Genomic DNA, 26,029 nt, shown 5'->3' on the forward strand with positions numbered 1-26,029 from the left:
TGATTCCTCTAATTCACAATTGCAAGTTTTTTCTTGTGGACACAATTTACTGTATGGACCCATTCCACAATCATTTTTTCAGCTTGTGAACCTCACTCAACTTGTCTTTTCATCAAACAATTTCAGTGGTGTTTTGGATAGCGAAATGTTTTCACACCTTAAAAACCTGTACACTCTTGATTTTTCTCATAACAGTCTATCAGTGAGAAACACCAGTATGGTCACACTCCCACCAAAGCTTCATCACTTGGGATTGGCATCTTGCAACATGAAAGAGTTCCCGCGATTCTCTGCAGATGCGAAGTTCATTGAACATATAGATCTATCAAAAAATGAACTTCATGGGGAAATTCCCCATGGGATTGGGTCAATGAGTTGGGACTTGTACTCGTATCTTAATCTTTCTCGCAACAGACTAACAGGCGGTCTTGAGCATATAAATTGGAATGATATTTGGTATCTCGATATCCAGTCTAATTTGCTCAATGGATCATTGCCCAACCTGTTCTGTAACTCGAGCTCTCTTAAAATTCTTAATTTATCTTATAACAATTTGAGCGGTGTACTTCCAATTTGTCAGACAAATTTGACCCGTCTTTTAGTGTTTGATTTGCGGATGAATAACATTCAGGGGAACATTCCACCAACCTTTTCAAATTTTCGTAATCTGAAAAGTATAAATTTGTATGGAAATAAATTGGAAGGAAGAGTTCCTACCTCGTTTTCTGAACTTGAACAGCTAGAAACTCTTGATCTGGGAAGTAATCAATTACATGATACATTTCCGCAGTGTTTGGAGTCCCTCCCAAATCTCCGTGTTCTTGTTCTGAAATCAAATAATTTTCATGGCCTCATAAACCAGAGTTCAAAGATAGAACACCCATTTCCTAACTTGGTTAGAATTTTAACTGTGTTGACAGCCATAGATGTATCAAAAAACAATTTTGAAGGGAAGATTCCTGAATACATTGGAAATCTAGCCTCGCTCAGATATCTCAATTTATCTCACAATTTTCTTGCAGGTCACATACCATCCTGCAAGAAACTTGATGTGAAATCACAATTTATCTCAACGGGGCTAGTGAAATCACAATTTTAAGCTGTGGTGATTGGATACGGCTGTGGAGTTGTGCCAAAATTTATCATCGGAAACTTGATGTTGATGGCAGGTAAACCAAAATGGTATGCTGGGATCATTGCCTGCGAACTGGGACTCAAGGTCAGGAGAATGGAAATTAGAATGAAATTTTAATGATTTGATATAAATTTGTATCTCTTGTTTACTGTCACCACATTAGATCAAAAATTCTGAAATAATATTCCTATCTGTCTCTTTTGTGATATAATTCCATTAACCCCTGGGAAATGCGATTACAAAAAAACATTTACGAACCTTAATATTCATGCAGCCAAAATTTTTAAAGGGAAAAATGAGAAATTTCATCACCTTTTTTCCCGAAATCATTGTGATGCTCATCTGCCTGCAATACCACCATGTTGTTCCATTGACTCCTGTCCAGCAACAAACTGCATTGTTCCAGTTTAACCAAAGCTTGACCATTGGTTCTCCTAGAAATTGCTCTTATAATCCTAATAATTACAAATTTTCATCGCATCCGAAGACCAAGCATTGGAGCATGAGTTCAGATTACTGCACATGGGAGGGAGTTAGCTGTGAACACAAGTCAGGGCATATATTCGGATTGGATTTAAGTTGCAGTCAGTTGGTAGGAACCATTCTTCCTGCCAGCATTCTTTTCAACTCGCTCATCTAGAGTTCCTCAACCTTTCTTGGAACGACTTTTCTCTCCTCAAAAATTCGGTTTCTTTGCAAAAGGTTTAACACGTCTCAATCTCTCAAAAACAGGATTTCAAGGAACAATCCCTCAGGTATTTCTCATTTGTATAGACTGGTCTCACTTGATCTCGGTGACAACCATCCTGTTAAACTTGCAGATGAAGTGTTTAAATCACTATTGCAGAATTTAACTCAACTCAGAGTGCTTAATCTTGAACAGGTTAACATCTCCTCAGTTTTACCCAAGAATTTGTCTTCTTCAACCCTAAAAGTTCTTAACCTTAAGTATACTGGTTTATATGGAGTATTGCCCCAGGAGGCTTTCCACCTCCCCAACTAAGAACTATTGAATTTATCTTATAATACAAACCTCATTATTACATTACCTAAAGTTAAGTGGGGAAGCAGTGGTACTCTCCAACACCTTTCTCTTAGTGGAACAAACTTCCATCATGCAGGTATACCTGATTCAGTACGATTTTTGGATTCGTTGGACACTTTGTCACTCAAGGATTGTAAATTGTCAGGGCCAATATACTGAAGTCAGTTTATTTCCTCACTGGATTGGGTCAGTGGATTTTTTTATCTGAATATTTCTCACAACAGATTAAAAGGTGGTCTTGAGAAAATACCTTGGAATAATATTCAGTACCTTGATCTTCAATCCAATAAGCTTAGTGGATCATTACCCACCTCGATCTGTAATTCGAGCTCTCTTCAGCTCCTTAATTTGTCTGATAACACTTTGAGCGGTTTACTCCCCATTTGTCGAACAAATTTGACCATTCTTTGGGTGCTTGATCTACGATGAATAACATTGAGGGGAACAATCCACCAAACTTAACAAATTTTCGTAATCTGGAAACTGTAAATTTAAATGGAAATAGATTAGAAGGAATAATTCCTTCTCCTTTTGCTGGATTTGATGCTTTACAAGTTCTTGATCTTGGAAACAATCAAATATTTGATACACTGTCAGAAATATATTTCAGAAACTTCAAGGCTATGATAAATGGTGAAGCGAATAAAATGAAGCGTCGTTATATGGAGCGCAGTATTACAGTGATTTCACGAATCTGGCAATCAAAGGCAATGAGATTCTGTTGGACAAAATGTTAACTATATTCACAACCATTGATTTATCAAGGAGATTCCTGAATACATCGGAAATCTAGTGTCACTCAGATTTCTCAATCTTTCTTGCAATATCTCACAGGCCTGATGCCATCCTCGATTGCAAAGTTGACGGTGTTGGAGTCACTAGACCTCTCATCCAACAAACTTGAAGGCGAAATTCCACAGCGACTCGCTGGATTATATTCTCTTGCACTTCTAAATCTTTCTTGCAACCAACTTCGAGAATGACAGCTATGTTGGTAACTTTGGTGTTAGGATATGGGGGTGCAGTGGCGTTTGCATTTATTATCGGAAACTGGAAGTTGCTAGCTAGAAAACCAAAATGGTTTGCTGGAATTATTGCCATGGAATTGGGTCTCAAGATCAGGAGGGTGGAGATAAAATGGAATCATGTCAACTCTCATCCCATATAATGAACGATTGTGAAATTATATTCCCATGTAATGATAGTATCCGCCAGCAAAAGTTAGTGTGTAACGTAATATGGAACTGACGTGGAATTTAATCAGTCCAGTTTTATTCGAATATGGATTCCAATTTAGGGACATGTTCTTGCGGAAGAAAAACAATTACGTTATCGTATTTCTAAACTTAATCAAAATGATTATGGTTCAGATGATACGGGTGATGAACAGATGAAAAAATCGTTAGAAGTAAAGATGTTAATTTTAATAAGAATGCATTGTATAAGAATAAACTTGTAGCTGATTAAGTTTATTAAGTAACAACATGCACTATACCATAGAATGGTTATAACAACCACATTTTTAAAAATTTGAGAAATGATGTTGCAATTGGTAGACCATTGTATATATATTGCAGGGAGTTTTAAAATTATTGCAATTGAAATGCAAAAAAAAAGAAAAAAGTTAACAATTTGCTATCTATTGTAATAAGAATTGTTAGGCGTTACAGTACATTAAAAAATTTAGCCAAATAAGTGGCGGGCTTCTGCAATTTTGCTAGGCGGGATTTCACTAAAAAAATTGCCGGGCTTCCCAAACAAAAAAGAGGGCCCATAACCCGACATAACATTTTTAGACAAAGTAAACACACGCCGCATAAACACAGCGTATAAACACAACTCGAAGAAGAACACCGTAAGAGAGGAGTTTCTGAGGAGAAATCTGAAGCTGATAACAAATCTCGAAGAAGTTTGAAACTCCAAAAAGGTAAAACACAGATCCTTGCGTCAAATTTTTTTCCCTAAATCGATTATAAGTTTGATTACAAAATATCCTGTGATTGTTCTTCTTTTCAAATCTTAATCGATTATGTTTTCTATGTTCAATCTTGTTTCTTGTCCTCAAAATACATTTTAATCGATTGTGCATGTTCTGATTTTTTTAGTTATTTTGTTTAATCGACTGTGTATAATTTTAATTAGGGATTTCGTTTGTGATTATTGTATGAGTACTGACTTTGTTGTCACCGATTATAACTTAGTTTGTTTGATTTTTTGATTTAGTTTATAACTATGAGATCTTTCAATATGAATTTTAATTAGGAATGTTTAGGCTTGTATTGATAAAATCTCATTTTATAAATGAGATTTTATAATTATGATTATATAATTCATGATGTATGTCCTTTGTTTCCTTCTTTGTGTAGAAAATAAGTTTGTGAACAATCAATATGACTAGGGTTTCACTTCCGAAATACAGTGAGGCCTATAGTAATGGGGTGATAGATTTTGTACAAAAATGCTTTCGATAATTTTTCCACGGGATCTGAACTAAGATGCCCTTGCAAAGATTGTAGTAATCGTTTCTGGTTTTCTGAAGAAGACGTGTATGATCATCTCGTTAGTAACGGTCTGTGTCCATCGTTTGTTAATTGGGTATACGAAGTGCAAACCCCTAAGTTTAAAAAAGTTGATCAGGAGATGGATTGTGATAGTGGTATGGGCCTAGGTGAAGATTTTGATAAAATGATTCGTGATGAAAGTAGAGTTAGGAATAGAATGAATGACACAGCAAAAAAGTTTTATAAGCTTGTTGAGGAAGTGAAACAACCTTTGTATCCGGGGTGTGAACAATTTACTGTTTTAGGATTTATAGTGAAACTTTACTTATTAAAGTGCACTCATGGTTTTACCGAGGGTGCCTTTAGCGGTATTCTAAAGTTGATAAAGGAGGCATTTCCCGATGTAAATCTGCCTTCTTCTTTTAATGTGGCCAAAAATATGATTAGAGAATTAAGTCTTGATTATCATAAAATACACGCTTGTCCGATTGCATGTTGTATTGGGGGGAAATATAAACTTAACAAAGTACAAATTTTGTGGGGTTTTAAGATGGAAACTCCCAAAAAACAGGTATGATACACCTATTTCTCCTTCACCTGTTTCTCTTGACTTAGAAGAAAAAAGTCGAAAGTTACTGCAAAAGTCTTACGATATTTCTCGTTGAAATCAAGGCTCCAATACTTATTCATGTGTAAAGACTACTCTAAACTCATGACATGACATGCACTAGGAAGAACAAAAGATGGAAAGCTATGACATCCGGCCGATGCAGAGGGTTGGAAGTCAATGGATGCTAACCATCCAAGTTTTGCAGCGGACCCTCGAAATCTCAGGTTAGGTTTAGCGGCAGATGAGATTAATCCTCATCGATCGATGAATATAAGCCACAGCACTTGGCCAATTATTCTAGTGAAATATAATCTTCCTCCTTGGTTGATTATGAAACCTGATAACTTAATTCTTTCGACACTAGTCCTTGGACCCGTGTACCATGGTAATGATATAGATGTATATATGCAGCCACTCATCGCTAAGTTGAAAGAATTATGGAAAGTAGGTTTAGAAACCTACGATGCCTATGTTGATAAAACATTCATGTTATGTTCGAGTCTCCTCTGGATCATTAGTGATTTTCCAAGGTATGCCATTTTATCGGGTTGGAGCACGAAGGTTAAGTTAGGTTGTCTGAATTGCCATTACTGTACTTCTTCATTGTATTTGAAGCATAGTCGTAAAGTCTGCTCTATGAACCACAGAAAATTCCTACCTCCGACCACAAGCATAGGTTTGATACTAGAAGATTTAATGGTAAGGTTGAAACTGATGTTTTCCCCCCTCCATTATCTGGAAAGGATATTAAAGAATTATTGCATGGATATGAAAATTAATTTGAGAAACGAGATGCAAAGAAGAGGAAAAGGGGTGTAGATTGCCCATTTAAAAAGAAGTCTATATTGTTTCAATTACCATATTGGAGAGATAATTTAATTAGACATAATCTAGATGCCATGCATATAAAAAAAATATATGTGATAAAATAATATGGACTTTGTTGAATATGGGTGGCAAGACGAAAGACTATATCAGTGCCCGAAAAGATTTGCAAGAAATGGGTATTCAGAACGTTCTTCATCCCATTAAAATTGGAGATAGCAATCGCTATGAAATCAGGGCAGCAACTTTCGACATGACGAAAAAAGAAAAAGAAAGCTTTTGTACATTATTCATGGACGCTAAGTTGCCCCACGGAACTGCATCTAATATCAGTCGATGTGTACCTGGCAGAAGAATGCGTGACATTTTGTTCCAGATTTCTAACTAATAGTGGAAAACAGAGATTGAGAAGAACATAAATGTTGGATACCCCATTGGTTCGAGGAGAAATAAAGATGGAAAGTCTGTCTACTTGGCAGAACATGTTTGGATAAATGCTCATCGGTACGTACTATTCAACAGTGGAAATGTCGAGATTGAGAAGCTTATCGAGTATGTTCTTATTCCCTTTACATGTTCAAGGTAATATAGTAGTTTAAACTAGGAATACATGGTAATTTTAATTTCATTTTGGTGTACAAATTGCAGGGAACATCGTATTTTATATGATAATGAAGCAAAGATGAAGAAATACAAAAAAGAAAGAACACATACTCTAGAATTTCATAACCAGTTAAAGGCTAAGGTTGAGAAAAGAACTGAAAATACATTGGAATTGTCAAATTTGGCAAGGGGGCCTCAACGAGCAGCGAAAAAATTTAGTGGCTATGTCATAAATGGATTCAGATTTCATACCAAGTAACTGTACTACACAAAATAGCGGTGTCATTTTGACAGCTCTAACCACCAGTTTTATGAGTTTAAAGGATCAAAATCCAATAGTTGGGGATGTTATTTACTACGGAGCAATTGAAGAGATTATTGAAGTAGATTATTGGGGCGCATTTGCGGTTGTTTTGTTTAGGTGCATTTGGTATCAAAAGGATAAGGACTGCTTTGGGCTCACACGTGTCAATTTCAGTAAATTATGTCAAAAGGATGATCCATTTGTACTAGCTACACAAGTACAACTGGTATTCTACATTCAAGATTGTACCGAAAAGAACTTGTGGTTTGTTGTTAAGAAACTACCGAAAGAGCACAATGGAATAGACGAGGAAACTGATGATGTGCTTGAAGATCTTTGCGGACCTACCATGTATAATGCTGAACTTGAATACCCATTACAGAACCAAACTGATGATATGACTTGGCATATGGATGACATTCCGAATGAAAATGTGTCATCCGGTGAAGAGAAAGAAGATCATGATGATGACCATGACGAATGAATGGACATGCCGACTTCTTTATTTCTATTTTTTTATGCTCATCTGTTGCTTTTAATCATGACAAACATTGTACCACTACATGTAACTTATTCCTGATTGCTTGTAAAATTTGATGACCAGTTCATTTGATTTTTTCTACTTGTTGTTTGTTGTTTAGCCCTAAAATTTAATATTTATGTTTCACTTGTTACTTGATAGTAATTGCTTATATCTGTATAATGTGGGGACTAATTAATATTCATGTTTATGTTATTTTCAGGTTATGAAAGAAAACTATTTTTTCCTCAGGTTCCACCATAAGGGCCAGTTTCAAAAAACCAAATACTCAAATGGAACATCTACAACAATTAATGCAGCTGTGGATCCTGATAGATTTTCATTCTCGGTACTGATGGAGTATGTTAAAGATGACCTTGGATATAAAGAAATTGGAGGCGTTTATGCGAAGAAAGAAGATGGCTGGAAACTACTGATGACTGATAAAGATGTAGATGATCTTGTAGCAGGGGTAAAACTTGGTTCTTTATTGGATATTTACCTTGACAATGTGGTGGACACATCTATTGTGCCTGCTACCCAGATACAACCACATATTGTCATAAGACCAAGGACACATTTTGAAGGTAAAATAATTTTGGCTCCAAATAATTTTTTATATGAATTTGAGTATTGAACTGACAATTTATATTTTTTTTTTGTCTTTATATCGTAGGTGCTGATTTACCCTTGAAAAGGAAGTTTGTAACAATTAAAGATCTTACACAACAGATAACTGATAAGATAAAGTCACGAGCTTTGGTGGAGAATGAAATAGAACATGATAAACAGATCAGTACCAGAAAGCTTAGAAAGGCAGGTGATGGGGAGAACAAAAATGTAGGTGATGAACTGGTGAAAAAGAATGCAACTGATAAGGTAATTTTTTATCCCGGTGTATTTTTGGTAATTATCTGAGATTTATTTTGTAATCACATTGTATGCTTTATTGTCATCTTACATTTAAGTTTATTAATTGGGTGCTTGGTTTAGAAGAAGCTTGTTGATTATGAGCTAAACAGAAGAAGGAGAATGGAAGCGAATGCGAAAGAAGCTGATAAGTATAAACTGAAGGAGAAGGCAAATGAGTTCTTTACTGCTGGGAAATCCACCAAGAAAGCAAAGAAAACGGTTACAGATCATTGGTCAGAAGCTGAATTTGATCGAGCATATATTTCTGGACATGATAGTTTAAGCGAAGAAGAAGCAGAACATGTTATTCCTCAGGTATATTTTTGTACAAATTCAACTCCTTTGTTTTTTGGAACATACAATTTTGTTGACTATTTTTTGTGTATTTAGCCAAAAAAGAAAGTAAAAAATGTTAAAAAGGTTAACGAAGTCATCATCAGACCAAGGACCCGTTCATGTTCAGTAAATCAAACTGAAGGGAGAACAGAGGTATATGAATTTAATTTAATTTAACTTATCTTTATGTGTTTCATATGCATCTACATAGTTGGTTTTAGTTTTAATTTAATTCATGTTTTAATTTAATTTATTTTTTTTGTATTATTCGCAAGGTTAATGATAGAGATATATTACCAGCTCCCCCGCCACTACCAGCTCCCCCGCCATTTCCTCTTGATCTTGCACAGTTAATAAGGCCTGCCAATGAAAGGATTGGTACAATGGAGGCATTTGTTGATTTACAAAAACATAAAAAAGATGCGGAACAACAAAGGCGTGTCAATGATGATGAAAATTTTGAAGGTAATAACTTCCAAAATGTTGTGGATAGTGTCTTCGAAATAGGTTTATTTCAAATATTAGGTAATGGTCTTATTTTTTATATCAGGAATATGCATATTTATTTGTGGCTATTTTTGTAGGTGAATCTAGTACCAAAAGTACAAGGCGTAGAGGACCTACGAAGATGAATCATGTTTTCACAAGGAGACTCGATGAAAGGCCAGTTATTAATTTAAATCATGACCTCCAGCCCGTGTCAAAGGAAAAAAACGTCATTACTGAATTCAGTAGTTTCATCGGGACGATAGCAAGGCTGTACATCCCACTTGATTATGTAAATTGGTCTAAAGTTCCTAAAGCAATAAAAGATGGATGGTGGGAATATATCAAGGTAAAAAGCACTTTAATTGTTTTTTACTAAACTTGTTCAGTATTTTTTTTTTGAAATTAACTTGTTCTGTATTTTAGGTAAACACGGTATTTTATGTAAATTGTGTTGTCCTTATTATCTATTCTAGTGACGTAAATTGTGTATGTGTTAATTGTTCGATTTTATGTCATTTTTTAATTTTTGTTGTCCTTGTTATTTATTGGAGGAAAAACAGAGTTTTTACTCTAAATTTAACATCAATTTCTAATTTTAAGAGCATCATCGACAATAATGTTGTGCATTCTGTTCTTTGTTTTGATGGGGTTTTAGTTGAATTTTGATGTATTTTAATTTTAATTTCCATATCTGGGCCTGTTTGTGGATAGTGAAATTTAGATGGCCTTTTTTATCTGGGCCAATGAAATTCTCTATGATCTACGATGTTAGTTTTTTAATAACCTAGTGCAATAACCTATTTTTTTATCGTAAATAGTTGCTTCTTTAATTCTAGATTCTTATCATTTCCTTGTTAGACAAAAATAATGGTTTATTTATCGTAAATAGTTGTTTCTTTCTTGATTCTTATCCGTATTTTTATGTACCTTGTTAGACAAAGTACATAATTCCCGAGGAAGGCAAGGATTGGGTTATTAGAAGCCTTGCTGATGACTGGAGGGTATACAAATCTCGTGTTAAGAGTGCATGCTATACCAAATTTGATACTGACGCCGAAAGGATGAAAAACAGGCCTGCAAATATTCCAGTGGAACAGTTCAAGGTGCTTCTCAAGTACTGGAGTGATGAATCAGTCAAGAAAAAAGCTGAAACAAATAAAAAAAATCGAAAGAATGTGACTGATACTCATACTGCTGGGCGCACTAGTTTTGCTCAGATTCGTAATGAAATGGTATGACGTACCCATATTTGTTGTTTAACGGTCCCTTCATTTATTTCTTGTAAGAAAACTGATACATTTTATTTTATTCTAGAAAATTGGTAAAGATGCCCGTGCACAAGACACAAAGAAGGCAATTTATCCAAAAACCCGCAAAGGTCATACAATGATGGTAAAAATAGCACTTTTATATTTCTCGACCAATTTTACAAGTATTTTTGTTCATAAATTGCATGTTCAGATTTTATGAAAAAATTTACAAGTATTTTTGTCAATAATTAGCCCTGCTATATTTCTTCATTAATTTTACAAGGAGTAATTGTATTTTATTGAAATTAATGTTTGTTGCTCAATTTTATACGTAGGAAAAGAAAAATGGAAAAACTCCTCAAAAATCAACTGATGAGGATGAGGAGATGGCAGACCTTGATCTTGCAGCTCATGGTCCTAACTGGCTTGTTGGAAGGAGTGGCATAACAAGGAAGACGAAGAAAAAATTGACAAAAGAGGGAAAAACAGATTCTTCGGAACTGGAAAAAGCAACTGAAAAGTTAGTTGCTGCAATGGAGGAGAAAATGCAGAAGAAGCTAAGGAAGATTTTTGAAAAACTTGGTGAATTGAATCCTGGTCTAAATATCGATGTTGAAGAACTATGTGCTCAAAGTTCTGCCGAGGTTGATGAAAATGAAGATGATTATGAGGATGCATAAAAAGTGAGCGACGATGATGGTGATGCAGATGGAGATGAAGTTGTAGGGGCCATCTGATTTTTACTTTAATTTATCTTTCAGTTATCTGCAGTTTGCTATAGCTAGCTTCTTTTGTTAAATTCGAACTCGAATTTGGTTTAGTTGTCTGCGACTAAATTCTCTCGTGAATTTGATTTAGCTAGCTATTGTAATTTTAAATAGACTTAAATTATGAATGTTTGTAAGGATGATGTTGGGACATCCTGAGAGCTGCTTTTAATTTGGTCATGGTACTTTTGAATGACAATTGCTTGGTTTTGTGGCATAAAAAAATGCTTGGCTAGTATATTTTACAAACAGTTCCTTTCGTTTTTTTAAAACACTGTTGTAATTATGTCCAAATACGTTGCCATTTAAAATTACATCAACCATAAAATATTACAGTTGGTTCAAATTTTGTTGCAATATTTGTTAGATTTGACCATAAATTAATTGCAATAGGACCGGTTAATGTTGCCTTAAGGTGGTTATTTAGCAGACAAAAACATCTATTGCAATGATTTTACTGTGTTGCAGTAAAAAATATTTTATTGCTAAATATTGTATACTGCAATAAGGTTGTGTTGTTACTATACATGGCTCAAAATGTTGCTATAGGACCCCTATTACATCACCACCGGATGTAATGCCAAAATTTTCCATATTTGTTGCCATATTTTCTACTGTAACATAAAAAGCCCTTTAGGCAATAAATTTTTGTTGTTGCTATATGCATTCTATGGTGTAGTGATGGGAAAGAGAAAATAGTGCTTGAAGATATTATGGAAGGAGATCTTTCAGGAAATAGTGGAAGTTCAGAGAATGTTAATGACACTGTTCCAGTTACTCCACAGAACGAGGTAAGAAAATATAGCAGAATTGTGAGCCCACTACAAATATTTTGTTCTTTAGCATATTATATGTTATTGACCAAGTATAGAGAGTCTCAGTATTATTTCGAGAGAGTACATGTGGATGATTCAATTTAGTGAAAATCAGCCATGAAAGATGAGATGAGTTCTCTTCAAAGAATGAGACTTAATCTTTAATAAAGTTACTAGTTGTAAAGAAGGCTTTACATGAGAAGTGGGTGCTCAGGATCAAAGAAGAACATGATGGCAGCAAGATATATAAGGCAATTGTTAGGTCCAAAAGGTACATACAGGAGGGGTGAATGTATGTTCTTCGTTTTTATCAATTTAATGCAGCGGAATATCAAAATTAAAAACCAAATGAACAAACAAAGAGATTCTGGGTAAATATTCTTTTATTCAAAGTATAAATACCCGGAGGGTTTGCTTACAACTCCAAATACAGAGATTCGAAAATACAAATATAAAAAGAACCAAATCAACAAGCTATCAATCTAGGGTTCTTCTTATCACTCTAAAAATCTAAAACTGTGATGCCCTCAATCTCGGGGTTAGAAAATGAGGACCCTTACACCATTAAACTAATATAACCACAGCAGATATAATAAACCCCGATAATAATAATAACATGATCTAAACAGGATTAAGTATGAGACATGATTACAACTACCAACCAGAATAAATATATAACAACCCAAAATATAATTAAGATCAAATTTATTCGATTCCGACATGGAATCGATAGATAACCCATTGTATTTGAACCAACTATAAAAGCCCTTCAAACTAACTCGCTTGCTCACACAGAACAACTACCTACTCTGGCATCTGGAAACCTACAACCCGGTAGGGATCGCCAAGAACACTCTTGCAAGCGGTGCGCCTAAGTCTGGCCATCTTCTTGCTTAACTTCCATGGTTAGATCAAAGCAAATAAATGAGCAAAAAAGCTCAGAAAGTAACTATATAAACAGTTCCACATCACAATGTCAATATCAAAAATCTGAGACATTCTACATTCAATTTCTAGGTGGCAATGATTGGCTAAGTAAAGGTAATAAAAAGGTTTCAGGCTTTCAGGACTTAAGGCTCAAGATTGGGAGAAAGCCGACATTCATCACAAATCATTAGCAAGATTATAAAAGATTTTCTTAATTGAAAGAAGCTGTTAATCGAGCTTCAAGATTCACAACTAGTTAAATTGTAAGGGCTCACAGGATTCATAACTTAACAAAAATACAAATCATTTCATTTCCTCTCAGTAAAAAGAAGCAAACTGCTTAAGGGATTATTTCATTTTCTCTTTCACAAAACATAAAAAAAAACCTTGATTGGAATATCCATCTTTTTTAAAAAAAATAATACGGGTGATCAGCCCATACCGACCTCCATCTGGTCGTTATGGTAGCTATGGCATTATTTCAGCCTTATGTTGGACTAGCCCCGCTAGCTTCTTATGTGACTGGACTAGTCCCACTAGTCTCTTACGTCTTTATCAAATCCATCAAGAATTCGTTTGAAAAACCTTTGTGTTGGAAGTAAGAAAAGTTGACAAAGTTCATTTTATCATTACCAAGAATATGAAATCATTCAGACTCATTCAAGTCAAAAATCATTCTTAAGTTCAATTCAAAAATTCAAGGAAAGTGAACGAATTGGAATTAAACAGGGATCAATATAAAAGATCTTGATCAAATGGTCAACAGAAAATACTAGTTCCTAATTAGAACAGTTCTAAATATCAATACATAATAAGGTTCACGGGTTATTGAAGAATCTGGGTTAATCAAAACAATACGTAGGAAAGTTTATAAAGGTTCTCTTGGGGTTTACGAGATCATAAGATAACAAAATAAATAAGTAAGGTAATCAGGGTATGAATCAACGCGATTACACCCTTTATTCCTGTTTGTATATCTTATACTTCTACATGTCTTACGACTCTATTAAATTTTATTTTATTTTTGTTATCTTATACTTCTACATGTCTTGTGATTGTGTTAAGTTTGGTTTTATTTTTGTTATCTTATAATTCTATATATTTTATGATTCTATTAAGTTTGGTTTTATTTTTGTTTCACCATTTCGGCTTTAACCCTTGTGCTTTTAAGTTCGGTTTTATTTTTATTATATTATACTTTTATATGTCTTATTATTCTATTAAGTTTGGTTTTATTTTTGTTTCATCAGTTTGACTTTAACCTTTGTGTTCCTAAATCTCTTATGTATTGCTAATTCAATATATTATACCTTTTTAGTTTCATCAGCTTTTGATTTCACCGCTTTTTGAATTTATTATAACTCTATATGTATAATTTTTATTCTTCCCTTGCTTCTATGTGACTTATAATATTATATGTATTATTTTACCCATTTTTTAATTACATTTCTTATATTGATTTCAACTAAGTAATCCTATTTTCCATATGACTCAATAGTCTATTTAAATGAAATGATAAAAATTTTGAAATTGTATAATAATTCTATTTTTTTTATTATATTCTTAACACAAATATCATACTCATTTTGGGTTGGATTTCCAAGTAAAAATTAGAAAATTTGACATAACACTTATACTATTATGACTTTTAAAAATTATTTTTTTTTACAAATGTAGAAATTTTTCATTAAATTGAATGTAGTATAGTCGGGACAAACCCCCAACTGTCGATAGAACCAGGTGATAAAACAAATAACATACTAAAAATAATTAGATGGTTTGTGTCCTGATCCTTTAACACATAGAATTTAAAAAATTTTGAAATTAAAAACGAAATCAAAGAATCTAAGGGATTCCTTGGTTCGGGCCGAAGAAGCGATCCAAATTGCAACAGCATCTCTGAAAATAGCAATATCGTAATTGATCATATCATATAAAAAATATGGTTAGCCTAATGTTCAGAAACACCAATCGCGTAGAATGAGATTGGAGAAGCGGGACCCCAGCTATCTATATTTCGGACACAAGCTATAAACATGCCGAAGGCACCCCAGCTATCTACATGCCGGATACCAGACATGCCGAAAGTGTAAACTCATGAAATATGAACAATCTTTAGTTGTGAAAGGTAAGCTCTCGCAATAATCACCACCATCCCAGATCCGATGCAGGCTTTGCAGATCACCAAAAATATCAATAAATTTGTCATCAACAGATCCATCACTAGATAAACCCAAGCATGACTAAATAAATACATAACAAACACTCCAAAAGTAAAGACAAAACACACAGTCCAAGAGGAGAGACACACAAACACCCAAAAAATTGGGTCTTATTGAAAGGAAATTAACGAGAATAACAAAGAATGAAGGGGTTGGGGCTTTCCACCGGAGAAAACCAGTGAAAGCCTCTCGATTTACTTGAAAATGTAGAGAGGATGAAAGAAGGGAGGCGAATTCTTGTAAAGCTGAATCAAATAGCTATTTTGCTTCTACTGACTTTAGCCGATCGTAATTGAATTAGGAGTTAGCTGATCGTATAATCAATTTTGAGTAATGTTCACAATGATCTGTAAAAAATAATCAATTTTAAGTAATGCTCACAATGATCTTTAAAAATTATTAAAATAAATTAAATCATTGCAATGGTTATCGACTAGTATTTATAATGACGAAAGTTCGAAAATGTTTTGTGGAGATGGGATTAGAGACTAGTGTAAGCTAGGAATAGGATTACCACCTTAAATCAGTAGGTAATACAGAACAAGTTTGGTTATAAATGTTAGCAATCTTGTATGATAAAGACATTGTTATATATATATATATTGAATATATAACTACTTCACAAGAACATATTTAATTATTAAATCGCGATATCACTTAACTTATGTACTCGAGTATTATCACGTAACACATAATACGATATACTCATACACCCTTAATATCATAACTATACTTAACATTTAGCAATTAATCATTGATTCAAACATCACGACACGAAAACATTTTTTACTCCTTTTTGCTTATCAAAATTCGAACCAAAACAAAGCATACCAAGTAAGTTCTTTTCGGATAATTGACATGCAAGTAAAAAACCAACATGCAAGTTCAAAAAAATCATATCTCAATTAGCAACAATCAACATGCAAGTTCAAGAATCAAGCATAAACTTTATTTCTAGTCAAAACCACACGTTCGAACCATTTTTCAAAAAAAACCTTACCATAAAAATTTTGAACCAAAAATCATTTGAAACTCAAAATCTATAACCAAACTCATCTTTTAAAAGTACTAATCCATTATTCTAGATATAACCAATCTTTTTAATCCTTTTGAGTCTAAATTAGTTACATGCAAAGCTAAATCTTGACATGCATGTAACATATAACCCAAAAACACACTCAAATCAACAATATATTCCATTTAAGCACATAACTTAGAATCTAAACGTAAATGATCATCTAATTTAACCAATAATTCAACCCAATTATTTATAAACCCAAAATAGCATTCGATTTCTTTCAAAACTCAACATGCATCCATCGAACTAATTTCTTTTATTCTATTAGAGCTCAGCAAGGCATCATAGCTCACCACTGACTCACCGGAATTCATCGCCGGCGGCGGTGTCTTCTTGGTGGTGCCCTCATTCGAGGGTGTCCAACCAAAAACCACCGATTATCCATCAATTACTCAAGATAACTAACATGCATAACCTTTCATCACTTCCTTGCAAAGAATCAAACTCAAAAATAACTATAAAATTAAGAACCGAATGGTTCTTGATAAAACCGAACAACACACATACAACACACATATACAAGTACGTATATGCATATTTAGAGTATAAGGAACTAAAATCTTAAAATAAGATTGATTTTTAATGGAGGATTTGGAAGAAAACAAGAGAGTGAGAGAGAGAGAAAAAAAAAAGCTGAGAGAGAGAAAGGAAAGAAAGAAAGAAAAAAGAAAGAAGGAAGAAGGAGTGGCCGGGTAAAAAGAAAAGAGAGGGGGAAGAAGTGGCTTTATATAGCCACACTTGGCAGGGGTATTTTGGACATTTGCAAACTCCAATCAATTCATAATTCTATTTCCTTTTCCTCTTTTATTCTCAATATTCAATAAACTCCAAATAATCAAATAGAATGGCTTTATATATATGAAAATGGTACCAATACTATTTTTAAATTAAAGAATATGAATTTAGCTCTCTCCCTATATTTTTAAATAAATTCTTGAGTGAATAGATTATTTGTTATGGATTTTATAAATAAAACCCAAATAATAGAATTTAAACTTTATAAAATCATTTCAAATATCAAAGCATCCACATAAATCCCACTGATAATTTTAAAAAGTCTCTTGGACTATTTTAAAGGCAATAAAGCAAATTTCACACATTAATCACATTTCTATAATTTTATAAAAATGATTAAAGATCAATAAAATCCTTATAAATCATTTAAAATATCATCGAACGCAAATTTGAACACGTAAATATCAAATATCATGCAGACACACAAGACCATCAAATATAATTCACATTCGAACTCTTAAACACTTTAATCCCTTTTAATACAGGTCTCGTTAAACTTGACGGCCCGACAACACAGCTTAATTTCTTAGCTGACTCATCAAACTGGAACGAGTTACTTAATGTTCCCAGTTACTATTATGCAACAATAACATTTAACCACAAAATCATTTAATCTAAAATTAATTCACATAATTCCACATAATCCATAATTATAACACAAAACTATACTTTATTCATTTAATCACATCGCGAAATTCCCAATCGCTATAAAAGATCTTATTAAATGATATTAAATACAATCAAAGAAGCTTTAAATAATGAGTGTTACAAGTTTTTAAGGCTTTAAATGGTGTGAATCAAATTGGGCATGACCTCTACTTGTCAAATCAAGCTTTTAAGAAATCTGAATACAATTTGCAAGAGCTTTGTTATATTCAATATGGGAGAGATTCATTTTCAATCTGCATCTATTGTTTATATAGACTGATAGGCTGGAGAGAGAAGAGAAGCTACGTGACTGATTTGTATCCAAGTATTTCAAATTGAAAACCTGTAAAAATCATGTTACTTGCGTCCAATGTAGCTTTTCTTTGATAACTTGTGACTAGGAGGTATTTTAGGACTTAAAGAAATATTCCCAAGTGTTACCGGCGACTCCAAGGAAACAAGACAAATTGCCTTAGCCAAATTCATGTTTACTTGTGACCTATACAAGCAAGGGAGAGTTACTTGTGACCTTGGTTGCTAGAGAGGAAGTTTTGTACTTAGTTTCTTGGCTTGATTCCCTAACTGGCGACCACAGCTTCCCTCTAGGCCCTAACCTGCGACTTGTGCTCCTATGGAGGAACTAACTTGTGACCTTGGAGGGCTAGGATGAGGTTTTTTGCGACCTTGGCTCCTTGTATAAGCCAAAGAAAGATTCAGTGGGTCCCAGCTGCACATGGGAGCATTTCTATTTTTTTTCTTGTTTCTTACTTGCGACCAAGACCTAGTAGTATGGCTAGGAAGTGATTTTTGCCTTAGAAATATTCCCATACAAGCTAAGTGGCGACCAATGTGTATATACATGCACTTGTGATTTTGTTTTAGCTCCTGTTTATTCCCTGAGTCTCGTACCAAACCAAGATCAGTTCCTGTACTTAGATATTGAACTGTATTTTCCAGGATATTGCTTCTGATATGCAATAGACTGATCACGGTGAGTCCTACTACAAGGTAATGATCACTTTGACTTAGTTTATGTAGAACACTGCAATCCCAAAGTTATCCTGCCTTCAAGTCTTCTCTCCCGAGTCTTCGTATAAACCATGAAACATGTATTCCCAGATATAAATTCTCACTTAACAATCTTCCTAATGATAATACTCAGTTTCCTTTCACGAATCACTGACACCTAGTGCAATGGTCTGGTTTACAGGTGACTAATTTTGCTCTCAGGCCTTCGTACTATATCTTCTTAAATCATTGTCAAGTCTTCTATCAAATATTAACAACTTCACTAAGAATCCTTGAGGTCTTCACACTGATCCTGATATCTTCTTGGAATGACTCCAACTTTATTCCTCCGATGCCTAAACATATTAATGAACTTCATACGGATCACTGTTGACATCTTCTTCACTGTAGCTACCAAAACCATAGTGTATATGCCCAATAAACAATCTGTACTGATTCTAGTGGAATATAGATTATTTCAAAGTCCTTTGTTCTATTTTGAGTTATCCAAACCAATATTGTTGAGTTATACATACAGCTTCAATCTTGCTCAACAGTAATGTATTGTTAGGCACAAAACACACGCTAATAATTCACGCAAGTATACGTGTTCGCAAGTAATATAGAATAATTTCTAGTTCGTTCCCACAGAGACTCAGACTAAATTTATTTAATTAACACTCACTCACCAATGTATGATTACTTCTCAATGTCAAGACAGTAACTCTTTTAGGTTGATTTGCTATTTATTAACTATAATTAACTACGAGAATAAAACACTTAATTAACACTTGAATTAACAATATCAAACACACATGAGATCGTAACTTCATTACTACTTCCTTCAATAGTTATTGTTATTACTCTTAGCATGTAATGGTGATGATATTAATCGAACAACACGAAACTGATAAAAGCCAACTTTCGTTGTACAAATACCATTCTACCAAACATCCACAATTAAGATAGAAGTTGAATAGGCATCAATTATGTTAAGACCCTATATGTCTACAGAATTTGACAACATAACGATTTAAGCGCAAGTTATTCATTATGACTAAACAGGGCAAGTAAAACGATTAGAGTTAACCACTAATCATGCATACACATACATGAACCTATGCTAGCATGGCAAGTTCTAAATCTCAAGATCCAATGTCGCTTCACAAGTGATTAACACACTATCTTATATGTTCGCGACGCACATAAGACGAATAAGCACAACCTATGCTAGATATCATACAATCATCACACACCAAGGTATTAAACAACTAACTAAAGAACTCTATAGTAAATCCGCTACGACCCCATGATCACGATTAGCCCATGATAGAACTCATCATCACCATGGGTTCATATGAAAACATGATAATAACACACATAATAAACTAATAAAAATACTTATTAAAAACTAGAGTACGTCATAAATGTAATAAAGTTCAAAGTAAAGAAAACTAGCATCCACTGTTACAATGAATAAAAGAATCACAAGAAACGTATGCTTCCTCTTCTTCATTGTGATGTGCTAAAACGGTCTTCTTTCTTCTCTCCTTGCTCCTTGCTTAATACCACCACACTGTGAAACGTCTCTGAAAACTACTTATATAGAAGCCCACAAGAACCAGCCGTCTCAGAAGTCCATCAGAATAAGGATTTCAAAATTCAGTATTTAATTTTACATCCCCGGGCGGCCGCCCCAGCTTCCTGGGCGGGCGCTCCAGCACCTTCTGGAAAAACCTGCATTCTGCTCCTAACTTTGCTTAATTCTGCTCCTAACTTTGCACAACCAATGCCAAGCACTTCCCTAGGCTTATTTGATGAATTCTTCCTACATACACAAGTTATACCCTGAAATACAAAAATACTAGAAAAACGCATCAAATACACAGAATACTTGATTTCAAGACATCAATTCAAGTCATTATAAGACGTTCTAAGTGGTTATAAAATGCCACATATCACACCCCCAAACTTATCGATGATTGTCCTCAAGCGTCACAGACTAAAAAACAAAGCAAAAACATGCATGAATGCAATCTACATGAAATGCAGCGATCCCCCTCACAATGACTAAACCAACCAACTCATGACATATCAACAAATGCAATTAGGCGTCTAAAGATCAATCAAATCATGCAAACTAACATTCAACTAGGAACATGGTGTGTGCGGATGCTTAACAGATATGCTTCAAAACTAGATCAATTATCATAACTCAACTATCCTTAAGACAACCACATGATTATACGAAGAATAAATTCTAGGCACAAAATGACTTATAACACTTCAAGATCACTGGAGCTTATTACGGAATCATGCTTTTATTCAACACAACAATAAATGCTTATTTGACTGTGCAATGAGTGAGGTCCATAAAAGACTTATACAATGGTATCCATTTAGCGAGCATTAGGTTAGCGGATCCCAGACTATAAAAGCCTTATGTCACTAGGCACAAAGTCCCCTAAGAAGTTAATAACTCGAATACCAAAGAGCCTACTCGTGATCAATTATGCATTAAACCATAATTTTTTTTATTTTTTTCTTTTTTTTCTTTCTCTTTTTTTTATTCTTTTTTTTTCAAATTTCTGAGCAAGTGCGTTTCGCTCCATCTTGCTCAACCCTAGACTACTCGCATAAAAATACGAGCCGGCTACTAGCCATTTGACGCCTAGCCACAATTAGCAATGAATTCCAATTTTTTACTCCATTTTTTTCTTTTCATGCCTTTTATGATTAAGAGCCTATCATAAATTCTAAGAATAATCAATAGCTTAACCCCAAAAACCATCAAACCATGACAACAATCTAGTCCTTAAGCCTACTCTAGGACTTAATGAAATTACAAGTGTTTCTAGCATGCATGTCAACCTACACAATTCAACATTACTCTAACGCTATCACTACACTCGCATCAATATCACAAATCAATCGGCAAAGCAACGCAAAAGGGGTCATGGTATATGCATGAACTAAATTACATGATAAATAAAGCTATAAAATAAAAAAAAACTATACATGGCAAAAATATGCAACTATATGAACTAAACTATCATGAATATACAACTACATGACACACACACAAATATGCTCCTTAACTACCACCCCAAACTTAAAATCTTCATTGTCCCCAGTGAAGGTAGTAGAAAGGAACACAGGGTATACCTACTCGGAGAAATCATCATCATCACCCTCAGAGGGTAGAGTATCAGGAGGCGGATAAGCAGAGTCCTCACCAAAAATGGGCCACTGGATGTCAGCTCCAAGGCCTCTGAAAGCAGTCCCAATTAGTGCAAGGGTGAGCTCCTAAGCAAATCTACTCTGTGACTCGTACATCGCATTCATCCTCCTCGATAGCCTCCTATACTGAGCATCAGCCATCCCTGAACTAGCACCTTCCTGGGCTCTAAAAGAGCCTGCCTTATCACGAACCTGACTGGGCCTAGCCATAGTAGCACCAGATGTTGGACGTCCTCCTGGAAGACGATATCCCAAACCATGCTCTTTGAGCTTTCCACCCGTCCACTACTGCATCGCATTCAGAGTCGATGAGTCAATAGGAGCGGGCCGGCATCTGCAGCTGCTCATAAGAAGGCCAGTGAACTCCAACTGCTCTACACAGTCTCGTGACAGTAGATGCATAAGAGATGTTGCTTTGTGTCCTCCTCCTCAAAAACTTCAAAATCCCTTGGTAGATGAACTCACCAAGGTCCACATAATACTCCTCATTCAAAATCCCCCATAACAACCTGGCTCGCTCAACTGTAACCTCATGTGCATGCGAAGTAGGCAAAATATTAGCACAATTAAAGGCATTCCATGCACGGGCATACCTGTTCATCACAATCTCCGGAAAAGAACGATACTCATTAGATCCCGTTTTGAACTTCCACACCGTGCCCGGCTGACAGAGAGTAGCACAAATCAAATCCAAATCAAAATCCTCGGGGGTCTTCTCATTCCAGTTCTCCTCCTCGGGCTTCCTTTGTCGCTGCCCAGAACACGGCGAATCACCTCAAGCTGATAATCAATAGTAAGCCCTACGAACAACCGTATACCCATTCTTGTCAGCCTTGGCGTTCGCATAAAACTCGTGAACCACAATCATTGAAACCGCCTCCGGCGACTCACAAAAGAAATCCAACCTTTCTCCGCAATCATCGGTAATAACTCACCATCCCTCCACGATGGTAAAAATCGCCTCTCCTTCAGAATCGGCTTAGTCAGAAGCCTAGTATATTCCTCCTCAGCAGCCCAATCCACCAAACGGGGTCTCGCAGCAGTTCCCCTTGATGAATTAGCAGTAGGAACGGTATTGCTGCTATCAATATTTCGAGATCTCTTAGGTGTCATTAAAACTGAGAAAAAGTGTTTGAGAGTTGTGTTTTGAGTGTAGGAGAGAGTTTTGAAGTTGAAAGTATAAGGGAGTGTATATGGAGGTGTTGTAGAGTAGGAGTGGGGTTTGTGGGAGAGAAAACGTGGATTGTGGGTTGTTTGCTGTGGGTTTTTATTTTTTATTTTTTTTCTCAATTTTTTTGGTTTTTTTTATGAGGCCGAAAAAAATTTCTGACAGAATGGTCCGAGCGGCCGCCCGGGCTTTCCAGGCGGGCGCCCCAGACTTCAGGCGGTCGCCGGGGAATTCCAGGCGGGCGCCCCAAGGGTTTCTGGAAAAAAAAAATTCTACCCAATTTTCTGAATTTTTTTGGTTTTTTTGGATATGGTACAAACTTCTAAAGGTTCCTAAAGTCTCAAGTCTTGGGTTGCCTCCCAAGAAGCGCTTCTTTTACGTCATTAGCTTGACGTAGAGGAGTTCGATCAAGTTGATAATAAAACGGCATTAACCACTTCTCGGTTTATCGTGTCCCCATAATAATGCTTCAATCTCTGACCATTAACCTTGAATGTTTGGCCCGGATCGTTCTCAAAAATCTCCACCGCTCCATGTGGAAACACAGTTTTGATGATAAAAGGTCCAGACCACCTTGATTTCAACTTTTCAGGAAAAAGTCGTAGACGAGAGTTGAATTAAAGAACTTGTTACCCCGGCACGAATGACTTAGGAGATAGCTTCATGTCGTGCCACCTTTTTACTTTTTCCTTGTACATTTTGTTGTTCTCGTACGCTTGAAGTCGAAATTCATCCAGTTCATTTAACTGAAGCATTCGCTTCTTCCCAGCTGCATCTAGATCAAGGTTCAACTTCTTCAATGCCCAATAAGCCTTATGCTCTAGCTCCGCAGGTAAATGACATCCCTTACCATATACAAGTTGAAACCGGGGACATCCCAAGTGGAGTCTTGTATGCTGTTCTATATGCCCAAACAGCTTCATCAAGCTTTAAAGACCAATCTTTCCTCGACGGACAAACAACTTTCTCTAGAATGTGCTTGATCTCTCTATTAGACACTTCAGCTTGACCATTAGTTTGCGGATGATAGGCAGTAGCAATACGATGATTTACATTGTAGCGTTGTATCATAGAAGTGAACTTACGGTTGCAAAATGCGACCCCTCATCACTTATGATTACTCGTGATGTTTCAAACCTTGTGAATATCTGCTTATGAGAAAATTCAACACTACCTTTGCATCATTCGTCGGCAGAGCCTTGACTTCTACCCATTTCGAGACATTAATCCACTGCCAGCAAGATGTACTGATTATTGCACAGATAAGACAAATGGTCCCAATGAAATTGATTCCCCAAACATCAAAGACCTCAACTTTCAAGCATCACATTTAAAGGCATCTCATCTTTCTAGTAAGATTACCAACTCTTTTGGCACGACTCACACCTTAAACGAACCGATGTGCATCCTTAAAAAACGTAGGCCAGAAAAAACCTGCTTGCAGAATACGAGCTGTGTCTTTTCACCACCATAATGTCCCACCATAAACTGGGAATGGCAGTCTCGTAATATCCCCTCCGCTCACAGAATAGGATACATCTCCTGATGATCTGGTCAGCTCCCTTGATCTAAACAAATATGGTTCATCCCACATATACCACTCACCTCATGCCGAACTTCTTCTTTTAAGATGTATTCATATTAGGAGGGCATTATATTACTGACAAGATAGTTCACAATGTCTGCGAACCATGGTTCTTCATCCTGAACTGCGAACAATGCTCATCCGAAAAAGATTCATTGATCAATGTCTTGTAATGTGAAACAGAATCGGGATTCTCCAATCTAGCGAGATGGTCAGCTACTTGATTCTCAGTATCCTCTTCAATCCTTGATCTCTAACTCAAATTCCTGTAGCAAGAGCACCCATTGAATAAGTCTAGGCTTCGAATCCTTCTTTGTAACCAAATAGCGAATGGCAGCGTGATCAGTGAATACTGTCACCTTTGTCCCAAGCAGATAAGATCAAAATTTTTCGAAACTAAAGACTATAGCCAAGAGCTCCTTCTCAGTAGTGGTGTAGTTCATTTGAGCTCCATTAGGCGTCTTACTAGCATAGTAGACCACATGAAAAAAGATTATTCTTGCGCTGCCCAAGAACTGCTTGTTAGTGTTTGTGCCCTAGAGACAACACTATGATGTTTTAGTTTAAGACATTAGGATTATTAATGTTTATGTTTTATCGATTATTCTATTTATAATTTATTAATTCTTAATTTAATGCGATATAAATGTTAGATTAATAAATGTCCTTGGAATATGATATGCAATTCTATATCTCTAAGTACGTGACTTAGAAATGAGATTATGAGAATAGTATCAATAATTGCATATCAGTTCAATATCCAAGATTAACAATCAAAAATAATCCAAACAGCTGGATTGACAAGTCTACAAAACGTAGTTTGAAGGATGTGCAAGATCAATGGTAAAGATTAACTCACAAAGGAAGATCAAAGTTAACACAGGATGCTAAGATATGATAAACCAGAAATAGAAGATATACTTTTCTATAAATGGAAATGACAAGTGACTGTTTACTAAAACTAATAGCATGTCTTATTGTACACTGTTTAAACCAGCAGTATACTGAATTATAAAGTTAACACTGGTCCTTTAGTCAGTAGTAACAATTTAGATAGAAAATCTTGTAACACCCTCAAGAAGAAGCTAAGATCTTTATCAACAAAGAGCCTAGAAATTTTGTAGCAAAACATTCTTAATTTAATATAAAAAGTGAGTTTTGAAGATTTGTGTTCTTTATACTTGCAAGTTTAATTTCTGCATGAACACACTTCACTACAAGATTAATTTTACTTTGTTCAATCATA

General features: G+C 35.2%; 2 protein-coding genes across 3 annotated transcripts; both read left to right on the forward strand.

The window, feature by feature from the left end:
* The first annotated feature begins 2,605 nt into the window (after positions 1 to 2,605).
* Positions 2,606 to 3,163, forward strand: LOC141679231 (receptor-like protein 34). The gene is made up of 2 exons (XM_074485735.1): positions 2,606 to 2,900; positions 3,015 to 3,163. Exons 1-2 carry the CDS (start codon positions 2,606 to 2,608, stop codon positions 3,161 to 3,163), a joined length of 444 nt encoding a protein of 147 aa, XP_074341836.1.
* An 818-nt stretch (positions 3,164 to 3,981) lies between these two features.
* On the forward strand, positions 3,982 to 11,488 carry LOC141678301 (uncharacterized). Of its 2 annotated transcripts, none has more exons than XM_074484577.1 (10): positions 3,982 to 4,107; positions 7,767 to 8,130; positions 8,220 to 8,422; positions 8,540 to 8,770; positions 8,846 to 8,944; positions 9,067 to 9,256; positions 9,376 to 9,626; positions 10,216 to 10,512; positions 10,595 to 10,672; positions 10,866 to 11,488. In XM_074484577.1, the coding sequence occupies exons 2-10, from the start codon at positions 7,770 to 7,772 to the stop codon at positions 11,208 to 11,210; spliced, it is 2,055 nt and encodes a 684-aa protein (XP_074340678.1). In that variant the 5' UTR covers positions 3,982 to 4,107; positions 7,767 to 7,769; the 3' UTR covers positions 11,211 to 11,488. The 2 variants fall into 2 exon arrangements, with proteins under 2 accessions (XP_074340678.1, XP_074340676.1); XM_074484575.1 differs by having other exon boundaries at positions 8,537 to 8,770; positions 10,866 to 11,482.
* Positions 11,489 to 26,029: the final 14,541 nt, after the last annotated feature.

This window comes from Apium graveolens, chromosome 8, assembly GCF_009905375.1.
Source record: "Apium graveolens cultivar Ventura chromosome 8, ASM990537v1, whole genome shotgun sequence".
Classification (NCBI taxonomy): Eukaryota; Viridiplantae; Streptophyta; class Magnoliopsida; order Apiales; family Apiaceae; genus Apium; species Apium graveolens.

What these genes read in the sequence shown, in the direction of transcription:
- LOC141679231 (XM_074485735.1), top strand. Translation starts at nt 2,606, where the DNA reads ATGAATAACATTGAGGGGAACAATCCACCAAACTTAACAAATTTTCGT. An exon ending in ATCAAAGGCAATGAGATTCT is followed by an intron (nt 2,901 to 3,014) that starts GTTGGACAAAAT and finishes AATATCTCACAG; the next exon opens with GCCTGATGCCATCCTCGATT.
- LOC141678301 (XM_074484575.1), top strand. Translation starts at nt 7,770, where the DNA reads ATGAAAGAAAACTATTTTTTCCTCAGGTTCCACCATAAGGGCCAGTTT. An exon ending in AAACTGAAGGGAGAACAGAG is followed by an intron (nt 8,945 to 9,066) that starts GTATATGAATTT and finishes ATTATTCGCAAG; the next exon opens with GTTAATGATAGAGATATATT. An exon ending in TGATGATGAAAATTTTGAAG is followed by an intron (nt 9,257 to 9,375) that starts GTAATAACTTCC and finishes CTATTTTTGTAG; the next exon opens with GTGAATCTAGTACCAAAAGT.